Source organism: Euprymna scolopes, chromosome 24 (assembly GCF_053919585.1).
Source record: "Euprymna scolopes isolate OS-2025 chromosome 24, ASM5391958v1, whole genome shotgun sequence".
NCBI classification, from domain to species: Eukaryota; Metazoa; Mollusca; class Cephalopoda; order Sepiida; family Sepiolidae; genus Euprymna; species Euprymna scolopes.
In genome coordinates this window covers 9623562-9636792 of record NC_136505.1, presented here as the reverse complement: position 1 = coordinate 9636792, position 13231 = coordinate 9623562, and the positions used below count along the sequence as shown (strand labels likewise).

At 31.4% G+C, this 13231-nt stretch overlaps 1 protein-coding gene across 5 annotated transcripts in view; it reads right to left on the bottom strand.

Annotated features, from left to right (window-relative positions):
* Positions 1-6731: 6731 nt before the first annotated feature.
* Positions 6732-13231, bottom strand: part of LOC145246580 (stAR-related lipid transfer protein 3-like) — a 261902-nt gene continuing 255402 nt past the window's right edge. For all 5 annotated transcript variants that reach the window (XM_080108192.1, XM_080108193.1, XM_080108191.1 and 2 more), the window contains one exon: positions 6732-7690. In XM_080108192.1, coding sequence (XP_079964318.1) covers positions 7580-7690 — 111 coding nt within the window. In that variant the 3' untranslated portion in view covers positions 6732-7579. The remainder of the gene's footprint in view (positions 7691-13231) is intronic.

The window sequence follows — 13231 nt, the reverse complement described above, 5'->3', positions numbered from 1 at the left end:
CCATCACCACAATGTTGCATTTCTGTGCCTGTTTTACAAATACTTTAATGTTCTGCTTGACTCATAATACTTGTGCCTCTTTGATGTAAATATCCAAAACTAACCCGACAAGCAGCAAAATTACTTTACTGTAGAGATCACCAAATACCGGAAAGCATTCTACTATGAATAGACAGTAGTTTTGTGCATAGCGAACACACAGACACAATGCACAACACTTTCAATTGAGACATATATGGTTATTGCCCTTTATTTCCAGCAGTTGCATGTTTCAGCCAATAGGTGGCAATATCAACTTCCTCTTCCATCCGTCTCTCTCTCTCTCTCTCTTCTCTTTTTCCCATGGCACAGACAAGAACAGAGGGCACTCATGCACTCAGAGTTTGGTTACACACACAAACCGACTCAGTATTGGAACGATCTCTGCATATTGAACAGCCTTACAGAGATAAGCTAAACCATGCAAAAATCATGAACAACGAACTGTGCAATCACTGAATTAACTCGTAACGATATATTAAGCAAAAAATGTTATTCTCAGTTCACACATGACTGCAAAGATCAATAGTGCGCACGTATGCACATGGTCTTATGCATTTTCACCAAAAGCTATTGTTTGTATAAAAAAATGCATAAATATTCCTTGTTTTAAATATAGTCTATGATTGTAAATAAATTACCTCGGTCTCTATTTTTATTAATTTATGTCGGTGAATGCATGCAACGCATACCGCAACAACTCTAATAGTTTTTTCCTTGAACTGCTAGATTTTAGAATCCCCTCCTGCTCTCGTGCTTCTGTGGCTGTACTGACATGCAGAAGTTCCAGTAGAATGTGGACAGACTGCTTAATTCTGTACATAGTGTCCCTATAGATATGATCCCCAAATAATAACACTATCTTTTGTTTGGGGTGAATGAGTACCCCCCACCAAAAAAAAAAAAAATTTTTTTGTTAATAGAATAATATCTATAGGGAGATCTATCATCCCCCTCTTCAACCAAAGGTTAAAAATTATAAAAAGTCAACAAGAGGATTACGTTAGTAAACATTCCACGCAGCCAAACATTGACATAAAATAGAATTTTGGTTCACATTTTTTTTTAAACAAAAATTTGTTTTAATAAATGGCTAAGATTTGATTAAAAAAAAATTACCATTTCCAAATATGCACAAGTGAAAAAAAAAAAAAGTCTGTATTTTTGCTTTTTTACTGCAAATATATTTTTGTTAGTTTATTTAATATTAAAAAAAAAGTCAAACGTTTTTTTTTGTTTTCAATTTTTTTAGATTCTGAAAACAAAAAAAGATAATAGATTAAAAACCATTTTCCATTGTTTCCTTTGGTATTACACAAATAATGCCATTAAATGTGACAATTTGGTATTACACAAATAATGGCATTAAATCTGACAATTTGGTATTACACAAATAATGCCATTAAATCTGACAATTAAGATCTCATTATTGAAAGAAAAAAAAACAAAGAAAAAAGAAAAATGAAAGGAATGAAAAAGAAAAGAAAGAACAACAAAAAAGAAAAACAAAAATATAAGATAAAAATAATGTTTTCCAATATTGTTCAAATTATTTCTGCTAAAAAAAAAATAAAAATGCCTAAAACAAAAGTGATTTAAGATTTTCTGGCTCTGATTTTCTTTGTTTATTCAATAAAAACAATTTTCTTTGAAAAATTCATTCATGTGAAAGCAAAACAAAATGAAAAAAAAACATCGTTGTTCTCATTTAGAAAAGCAGCAGACACAAACGTTAATAAAATTAAACATTTATCATTTCGTTTTGTTTATTTTTGTGGTTTTAGTTATTGCTTTGTTGAAAAAAAGACACAAAAAAATGAAGCATTGTAACAAAAAATTTATGCTAAAAATTGTTGATTCTTTTCGAAATTGGCATCTCCTTTGATGTCTTGTTTTTTTTTATATCAAATCTTCTCCTCATATGCAAGTGTCTGAACTACTGTATTAATCCTCGTTCCAACTTGAGTGGATTAGGTTGGTTGTACAATTCAACAAAAGGAAAATTTCAGCTTTCCTATGCTCATTCTGGCATTCTTTACAATCGCCTAGATTTTTTCTTGCTACTGATTTTAAACAAAGCCAATTGAATAGATATGTGGCTAGTGATTGCTTAACTTGTGTTTCACAATAATAATGATAATAGATATTCTTTTCAGACTGAATGGAAGTCTTTTCACATATACAGAAACTGATCTCTGCTTATATATTACTGTGTCTGTTGCAGATACCCACGTTTCATAAATCTGATCATCCTGGAATTAGAAACAAATTTTCAGGATATGATACCATAGTCATCAAATTTTCTCTAATTCTAGAACGACCAGACAGACATAATCTGAGTTATCTCTCTCTCTCTCTCTATATATATATATATATATAAACATATATTAAGATTTTTGTTCCTTAGAAGCGCTGGTTGAGTTTGAATAAAATAAAATACATATATACATTTGGAGCCAAAGCAACGCATTATTACAAAATAAACAGACATTTATTTTGCTTTGAAATTTATATTTCAACATAATTTTCAAACAAAATAAATGTCTGTTTATTTTGTAATAATGCGTTGTTTTGGCTTCAAATGTATATAATACGTATTTTATTTTATATATATATATATATATATATATATATATATATATATATATATATATATATTACAGTGTTTGCTGAAAATATCAAAGTTTCATCCTTCTAGTTATCCTAAAATTTAAAGAAATTTGATGACGGAGATATTTTATCCTAAAATTTTTTCTAATTGCAGGAAAACCACATGATTACATCAATTATATATATATATATATATATATATATATATATATATATATATATACGTACACACACAGTTTTATATATATATATATATATATATATATATATATATATATACACACACACACACATATTTGACTGAGAATCTTTAGATCAATTATACTTGAAGTACCTCCAAATCATAAGCAATCAAAAGGATGCTGGTTTCTTTTTCTTCTGGGGTGAATTATAAATACATGTTTTGTTTTATAAACTTTAATGATTCATAAAAAAATAACTTGAAAAAAAAAAAAAAAAAAAAAAAAAGCTAAAAAACTTATTAAACAAAATGTATCAATAAATAAAATGAATTTAAACAAACTTGAAATGTTGCGTGGATTTATTTCTTAACTGGTTATAAAATATGTTAAATATGATATTTTAATTGATGCAGATTTCGTATTTATTATTATAGACCCAATTTTCTATTGATTATTATCTTGTACCCAATATATATAGTTATGATTTCAAAAGTTAAAATATAACTCGAGTTGCATCGCCTAGAATCAAAACCAAAATATTTAGCTCTCTAGCTGTACTTGTTACCATAGGATCTACGGACGGATGGACATGAAAATTTTGAAAATTAATGCAGTTTAATGTATAAATGTATATTTGTGCATTTTCAATTTTGGTCTCTTTTACCAGCTAAAAAACAAATCAAATTTGTTCTAGATTCGAATCCCCTGTACATCAAGTTTCAAGTCTGTAAAAAAAAAAAATTGACTGAGTAATTTGGTAGAGACATTCTGCAATACATACAAGGTCATTTTCATATAAAATATTAATCTATCATTGTTAAATTTAATGTTTTAAAGAAATATTTAAATATTGGATCGTATTAAAAAGGCACACAGAAAATATCTTTTTCAAAATGTCCATTGGGTTAGGAGATATTACACTTTTTCTTTCCTGTCCTCGCTTAGCGAAGGCGAAATGTTTCGACTTTTACTTTTCATTTCAATCAAGAGTAACTCTTTTTGGATTGCTGGATTTTTCCCCATCATCAAAAAAAACTGACCTTGTGTCGAACTCGACTCTTACGAGGAGACAATTAGGAACAGATGTAATGTTCTGTTACAATATTTGTTTAAAGATTTTGAAAACAAATTATCTTTGAAATTTTATTATGCTTTTAAAATAGATATTTAATATAATCCCCTTTTTTAATAATTATCAAAAAAAGTTTACAAAACAAAAAAGATTTGTCAAAAAAAAACGAACAAAAAAAAAACTTATTTAAATGTTGATTTTTGTTTAGATTTGTTTCATTTATACATTTTGTTCAATTAAAAGAAAACAAACCAAGCATCTAAGAGAGAGAAATTTACTTTCATCATGACTAATGTTTGTTCAAAATTTTTTAAAAATTAAAGGCATGGTTATTGAGAAAAGAGTGAACAAATGAACGGGTATACTATTTTGGGGGCAATTTTACCTCTATAATGCCTCCAAGTAAGACAACCAGAGATATCTTGGAAAATCCGTTCTGGCAAAAATTTACTTTCACCATGACTAATGTTTGTGCAAAATTAAAAAAAAAAAAAATCCAAGACATGACGTTTCTGAATTTCTGAGATGAGAATTGGTTATTAGTATTACTTGGATTTATCAATTACTGTTTTCATCTTCAGTGTGATTTTTAAAGACACCGAACGTTGTAAAACTCAAACTCAAGATGAGAACAGTAGTCCGATGAATCCAAATAATACGAATAACCAAGGCATGGTTATTGAGAAAAGTGCAAAGAAACAAATGGAAGTGAATTACTAGGTCCAATCCCACCTTTGTAGGAAGACCAAAAAGTTTGTAACTATATTTTTTTGAATTAAAAATTCATTCTTTTTATAAATTACTAAGTTTATAAAACAAAGCATTTTGTAAAAGAAAAAATTCTAGACGTTTTGTTTATAATTTAACCGAAAGTAAACAATGCTCAAATCTTTCTTCTGAGCCTCACAACTTTTATATTTGCTTAGTGTTGTTATTCTGTCATGACTTTCTTAATGTGTGACATCATCAGACCCAAGTTTATTTTACCTGTGATCATGTAACTATATCACAGGAATAGTGTTTATCTATACATCGATAAAACAATGCACATAATCATTCTATATGTGGAAATAACGGTTCTTCGTTATTGTAGTGAAATTTAAAAAAAAAATGAAATATTGAATTTCAAGTAAAATCAATAGTATCTACTGAATTGTCAGGTCACAGTAATGAACATATCAAAAAATTATGAAAAACAATAAGATAAAAAATTAATTATCAATGAAAACAGTTTTCAATGACAATTAGCAAAAATTAAGTCTGGCTAACAAACAGGTCAAAGATTTTCAGTTTTCAGAAAATATTTACCTCCCTTTTCTTACAATTAGAACTCGTCGGTTTCTTTTTTTGCAAAACTTAATTTTCGCTAATTATCGTTGAAAACTTTTTATTAATAATTAATTTTCTATTTTATCGATTTTTTTTTTGCTATTTTTGGATATGTTCATTACTGTGACATAACAATTGAGTAGATACTGTTAGTTTTATTTGAATTTCAATGTTTCAATTTTTAAAGAAGAATCCAAATGTTCTAGTAGTCAAAGGGAGTTAACTCTGTTGTGGTGATATTTATTTTCAACATTAATTTTGAAGTAACACATCATTTTTTTTTTTAACAAGAATCGAAATAACAGTAAACTCATGCACTGTGTTAGATGTGGCTTAGTAATAAATAAATAAATAATGATAAATAATTCAAAGGGTTCAATAGTTCCCAATAATTATTTATTTACCTGACCGTAGATGGTATATTCCTCAAATATTATGGGGGGCAACCCCCATTTTCAAGAGGTAACAAATGTACGTCAACTTTCTATGCTATTCGGTTTGATTTAAATTGGCCGTTATATCTTTTTTTATTATGTTTTGAAACGCTACTTTTTTTAGTGTTTAAAATTATGTTAATTGTTCAAGGGAAGTAATTCTGTTATTTTTTTTTAATTTTCTAATCTAAAGGAAGTAACGCTTGACTCCATCCAAGGGAAGTAATTAATCTGCTTGCGTTTTTACAAGGTAAATGTTTCAAAATTATAACTTTGTATCATTCTTTCACTACTCCCTTCCTTCCCTGACTTGAACCCGTAGAACTACTTCATTGTGTCATATGTTGGCAACATCAACAACATGACCTCCCACAACACCAAAGCCAGCCTAATCACCACCATCCACCAAATATTCGTTGAGCTCCCACCAGCGCTTGTGGAAATGACATGCTCCCAGTTCCGGACTCGTATCGAGGTGGTGACTGAGGCTGAAGGTGGCTACATTGAATAGATGTCAGATTTACTACATAATCAAGTTACCTGAATTGATTTTTTCAATAAAAGTTTTAAAATAAATCTGCCATGTTTTTACTCTAAAGTAACAAATCGTTTCATTCTGTAGTGATGGGACAATTGATTGGAATATCAGGATTTTTTCAAATATCGAGAATCTGCATCTGAACCGAATGATTCAGACCCAATTTTGATACAGGATCCATTGATGTATGTGAATAAAAATACTCATATAATCTTGGTTTTTTATTTTCGTGCAAAAAGGCTTTATGAGTAGAAAATATTTATTTTTTTGTGATAGGTATGGTGTGAAAATTAAAAAAAAAAACTCAATCGTGTTCAACCATGTAGAAAAGGTTGGGAACGACTGCGTTAGAGTCTCACGAATAAATAAATAAAATCAGCAAGGTGAGGGATGGAATCTCACATTCAGCTTAGAAAAAAATAAAATAAAAAATGATTAAAAAAAACAAATAAATGAAAAAAAAAAATTAAGATAAAATAAAAAAAAATCCGTTTTCACAAAATTGTAAAAAAAAAAAAAAAAAAAAATTGAACCGGTTTAACATTTTTTTTTATTTGCATTTTTTTCTTCTTTTGACTTCTTTTTTTCTTTGTTTTAATTTTTTTCTTTACACTTGAAACATTTTCAAATTTCTCCAAAAATAAAAAATGCGAGTGAATGATTTGGTTTTTAAATCATAAACTAATCGTTCATCCATTTTTCTTTTTTTTTTTCCTTCTTCTTCACTTTCTGTCTTTGTCTTTCATTCTCACTTTCTTTCTTCTTTATAACCATTCAGCTATTTTACATGCTGAAAAAATATTTAAAAAATAAAATAAAATGGAGGTCTTGTGCAAATCATAAGAAATTCCAGCTCCATTTAGTTTCAAATTATTTATCTATTTAAAAAAAAAAAATTAAAACAAAAAAATATTTTTTTTAAATACCATTTTTCATTTCTTCATTTCCTGATTTTCTCTTCAAGTTTTTGTTTCTGACCCCCCCCCCTCCCAGAGGCGCCACCCGATCAAAACAAAATAAGTCTCAATTTATAATAGGCAGCAAAATTAAAGCCCCCCCCTTCCCCAATAAGCGTCCAGCCCAGATTAAATGGCCAATTATGAATCAAATAATACAAATGAAGAAAGGCGCTCATCAGCCTTTTTGTCTGGGTAAGTTCAGTTTCTTGCTGATATTTTTTGTATGGTATCTTTTTTTAAAAAGTTTTCATGTAGACTATTTCGGCCATTAATCGGCTTTTTATAGATTTCGATGATAAAAAAATATAAAAAAAAAAGCAGTTGATCATGAGAGAGGTGGGTGCACTTTCGTATGAACGTAGTTCAATCAAAGAGAAAGAAAATAAGGTCCATCACCGACGCAACTTGGAACTGTCTCATCTTCCATGTAGTTTGTTTATTTGATCAATACGAAACCGCAGATATTTTAGATAATCCATTAACATTCCTCCCATGGCCGTGTCAACTAACTTTTGCGGTAACATTCCCTGTCAAAACAAAAACAAAACAGCATAAGATAACGACATACAAGCTTCAGGGACTTTTTTTTATCCTGAAATGTTCATTAAAATAATTAACCAATGAAATTAATATACATGTTATTAAAAAATATATATATAGGCAGTATTTTTTCTCTTAAGCATATTTCATTAAATAAAATAGACGTTTTAGTTTATTAATTCTGTCTTTGATCCTTTCCAACTTTTGAATAATGGTTTTCACTTCTGGCAGGAACTGACTGATGCAATCGACATATTTGTCGTAAGTTCTAGTAGTTTCCAATTTTTCTGGATTCATTGTCAGGGATAGATTAATCTTGCTGGTTTTGAACAATTTATGTGTGTATATTTTAGGAGAGAAGATTCTCGGTAGCATATTAGGGATGCGACTGTAATATATTATTTCTATATGTTTACAAATAAAAATTCCAAACTAGAATTTGTAGACCAAGAAAACACAAACATAAACTAGCAAAAGTATGCATTCTCTGTTCATATTTTTGCTACAGTCTCCCTCAAAGGAGGAGGGAATGCCTGGGAGGATAGTCTCATGACAACAAAACATATTACACATACTACCCATCTGAACTGAGCATCGAAAGTATATTATCTAGAAACAGTAAATTGAATTAAGAAATTATGTAAATTAACATTTACAAAATTTATTATTAAAAAATTATAATAACATGCAAATGATTATTTCATTATTCCATGGAGTATCAAAAACCAAGTTTTCTTCAGAGGAAAATAACCATAAGAATATAAATATAGAATATCTAGTGAGCATAAAAATTTTAAACTTTGAAAAATTGTAAAGTAAAAAAAAAAAATTGTAAAAATGTAAAAGGAAATTGAAAGTCCAAAATTTAGTCAAATAACAACTTCCAAATCTTATAAAAATTCCTCTCTTCGAAGAATAACAAATATCTTCAAAATCAGCTTCAATTTTCTCATTGTTTATAAGGTCCCGAGCAACGTCGGGTAGCCCCGCTAGACCACCATTAAAATAGAACAGGCAGACGGATGCAACATTTCGTCGATGGGACACAGGCTAAAACTTAGATAACAGTTCAGTACCTATCAGGTTGGCGACTCTTTTTTGAACCCTGTGCAGGAGTGAGAGACTAGTAGTAGATGCACAAAACCAAATGTGACAACACTACTCCATACATGGGCGAATGGTGGCCTTGTAGAAGTACATGATATTTTCAGGCGTAAGTAGCTTTCTAGCATGTTCCCTGTGAATGTTAAACCGAAGAGTTTGAAAGAAATACTTTCAAGTAATGTATCTTTAGCCATAGCTATTGGTGGTTGAGAAGGTTTCTTGTAATTATTGAAGGAAACAAGCTAAGTCTTGGCAGTATTGAATGTGATCATCCATTTGTGTGTCCATTCCACTACAGATTGGAGGTCTTCCTCTACTGTTTCTGCCATTTCCTTAAATATGTGTTTATTTGTTTTCCTCTCATGCCTGTTATAGAGCATGGTGTCATCAGCATATATATCCATCTCAGAGGCAATTTTATCAGGGAGGTCATTTAGGAATATTAGGAATGATAAAGGTCCAAGGATAGACCCCTGAGGTACACCCGCATTTATATCATATTGTTTAGATGTACGACAGTCGAGGACAACTTTGATTCTTCTCTTATTCAAGAAGGATTTAATTATGTTAAGTATTCATCTAGTGAAACCATATGTTCTGATTTTCCTGAGAAGACCATCATGCCAAACCCTGTCAAAAGTCTTAGATATATCTAGGGCTACTACTCTACCCTTCCCTATTTTGTCCAGTGTATGGTATATACGTTCAGAGATTAGTTAGGATATCTGCTGTAGAAGAGCCTTGCCTAAATCCATATTGTTCGTCAGTCAGAAGTTTAGCAGCTGTAAGGTGATGGATGGACTAGAGCTTGGTTAATTAAGGTCTCAAATATTTTGGCGAAAAGTGGGAGGAGGCTAATGGGGCAATAATTTAATGGGTCAGTTTTTCTGCCAGAATTCTTGTAAACTGGTACCACAGAAGCAGTTTTCCAGCAGTCAGAAAGGCAAGATTTGTTAAGACATTTCTTGTAAAGTTTGGAGAGAACTGGAGCAATCTCAGTGGAGCATTATTTAATAGCACAGCCGGGATGAGATCGGGTCCATTTGAGGTGTCTAGGTGTTTTATGATATCATGCACCTAAGAAGGGGTGATTTTCAGATCATCCAGTGAGGTGTCTGTCTGCAAAGGAAAGTCAGGGAGGGAGTGGTTTGCTGGGTCCAATGTGGAGTTTGAAGCAAACTGACTGGCAAGCATGTTAGACTTCTCGGTTGCCATGTAAACAACCTCATGATTGTTGGATAGTGGAGAAATTGTTGATTGCCCATTATTTAATTTTCCAGAAATAACGGGTTCCTAATTTCTGTGCTTCAATGCGTTTTCTGGTAGTTTCGGTATATTCTCTCTTAGCTGTCGCTATTTCTTTCTAAGAATTACTTCTAGCTTCTATAAACTTTTATCTGCTTGTACTGGACTTATGTCGGTTAAATCTGTGGTACGCATGCTGCCTTTGAGCAATGGCAGCTGCAGAAGTAGAAGTAAACCATTGGGGAGAGTGGGGTTTGCTATAAAATTTCCGCGTAGGAAGATGTGCTTCAATTGCCATTTTGAACCATTCAGTGGTCTCATTTGCACACTGTTTGGCGGGAAGAGAAAAAATATTTCCCCACGGGACATCTCTGAGGAGATCTCTGATGGTTTCACAGTGAGCCTTTTTAGGAAAAATATTGGAATCGTCCCATCACTAATATATATATAATCTAAAGAAGCTTTGAGTAAAAAAAAAAAAAAGAAAGAAAGAATGCAGTTTAACTCCCCCCCTCCCAGCCAAAAAAAACTTGACTACATTTAACCTATGGCAAACTTAGCACCTACATAATCCAACTTCTAAAAAGTTTATAATTACAAAAGAGAATTCAACTATGTAAAGATGAAAAAAAAAAAAAGAAAAAAAAAACCCTTAACTAAAATTGTTGAATAGAAATAGACTTAGCACTTGCATAAACCGATTTTGCAAAAGTCTACAATTATGAAAAAGAATTGAACTATTTAAGGATGAAAAAAAAAAAAAAAAGAAAACCTTGACTGGAATTTTTAAATAGAAAACGGGGATCGTCAGTTGCCTATCATGTAGCTGTTTACATGTGTATGTGTGTGTGTGTGTATATATATATGTGTGTGTATATATATATATATATATATTTCAGAGGAAACATAATTTAATTTAAATACCAAAAAAAAACAAGAAATGGGCAGGTGAAATTAAAATTTTTCCCTAAGACCTTATCGTCTGACCCTCTAAGAGGAAACGTCAGAATGATAGATTAAAAACTAAGAAAACGAATGAGGGAAGAGGGGAATTTTGGTTACAGTTGGAAGAACAGTGGAGAAAAAAAAAAAAAAAAAAAAAAAAAAAAAAAAAATCTCACTGTTCAGGTGGTTTTAAATCAATGAATATCTCCAACTGATGTCTAAGAATCTTTTGTCTACACAGGCTAAGTCAAGAGTTGTTAATAACTAACGCCTCAATGATATTGAGATGATAGTTCGACCTAGCACTGTATAAAACAGAAAACCACCCATCGGAATATTGATCGGCACACCTATTTATACTCAACAGGTGATCGCCAATGGCAGACTCATGAGCCTGGGAGTGCCCGGATGCTCTTGAAACCTGGTGTAGTCGAATATCCCGAGGGATATGTTGGGATATTCTCATTTCTAATCTTTGGGACGTTTTGCCAACGTAGTCAGCTCCACACTGACAAACGAATTTATAAACAACAGAGTTCTTTTGAATGGTTGGCAAAACATCTTTACGAAAAGAAGAGAAAAAGGTTCGAGTTGTGTAAACTACTCTAAGCATAGTAGCTGGAAAACATCGTTGAGTAGCAGAAGAAATCCTTTTAACAATATGAAGGCCATCAGGACCCAACCATGGTAATTTTAGATAAATGGGACAACGTGATGGACCAATATGTTTACCGCTATTAAATGTAGTAATTTTACGTTCAATAGTAGATTTTATTATATTAATGGGATATCCATTATTAAGAAAAATAGTTGTAATTTCACCAAGTTCCGTATCAAGACGGTTTGGTGAACAAATCATAAGTGCACGATGCGTAAGAGCGCTAATGAGGTTTATTTTTCTAGACTGAGGGGCAAAAGAAAACCAATTAAGATAGAGCCCTGTAAATGTAGGTTTTCTATAAACAGAGGTCTCAAACGTAGTACCAACTTTAGAAACACGAACGTCGAGGAATGGGAGAGAGCTACAGTCTTCAACCTCCATAGTAAATTGTAAAGATGGATGCAGGTTGCAAAGAAGACCAAGAAACTGTTTAGCTTCGCTCCGAGAGGGAAAGCATGCAAAAGTATCATCAATGTAGCGTGTGTAGAATGCTGGCTTAATAATTTTGGAAAATAATTCGTTTTCCAAAAATCCAACGAAAATGTTGGCTAACGAAGGACCAAGAGGGCTACCCATTGATATCCCATCAATTTGACGGTACATAATGTTGTTGAAACTAAAGGAGACTGATTTAGTAGCAAGTTCCATTAGTTCAACAAAAATTCGTTCAGGAAATTGTGGAGATTTTAAGGGGCCACGGTATAGATAGTCAGCACAAATACCAATGGTTTCATCCAAAGGTATATTAGTATAAAGACTATTAATGTCAAAGGAAGCCAAGAACTCGGTATTTTTAGATAAAGGTAATTTTTGTATCTGAGATACGAATTGAAAAGAATCAGAGATACAATGGACCGAATAAAAAGAAAGCACAGGTTTAAGAAGGTCAACTAGCCATTTACCAAGTTCGTGTTGTGCAGAACCCAACATAGATAAAATGGGTCGCAAAGGAATGTTGGGTTTATGGACCTTGGGTAAACCGTACATTCTAGGCCTTTGAGAACCGATGGGTCGGATTCTATCATAAATCTCCTTAGAAATAAATCCGCTTTTATGAAGTTGAAGAAATCTTTTCTGGATTTTTATTTCCATACGAAAAGTATCATCATGGCATAAATCACCCAAACGGAGAAACTTACTTTTATCGTCCAAGATTTGTAACATTTTGGAGATATAATCCGTTTTGTTAAGTATAACAACGCCCGATCCTTTATCCGGGCGAGAAAGGTAAATGTCGGGATTAGACCTAATTAATTTTGCAGCTTCAAAATGATTTTTCTGCCAAACAAAATCACTAGATTTAGTATTTATGGCAGAAAACCTCCGACCTAATTCGCCCAACTGAATTTTAACACTAGTTAATTCATCAGTAGAGATAGGCGAATGGTGTTTTAATTGAGTATACAATAATTCAATTTCACTAAATACTGAGATTTTATCAACAGAAGGGGGAGGAATGCAAAATTGTAAGCCAGCATATAAAACAAATTCTTCTGTAGTGGACAAAACATGAGAAGAATAATTAAATATATGTTTATCCAAATTTGATATAATCCCAAACTTCTTAGTAATT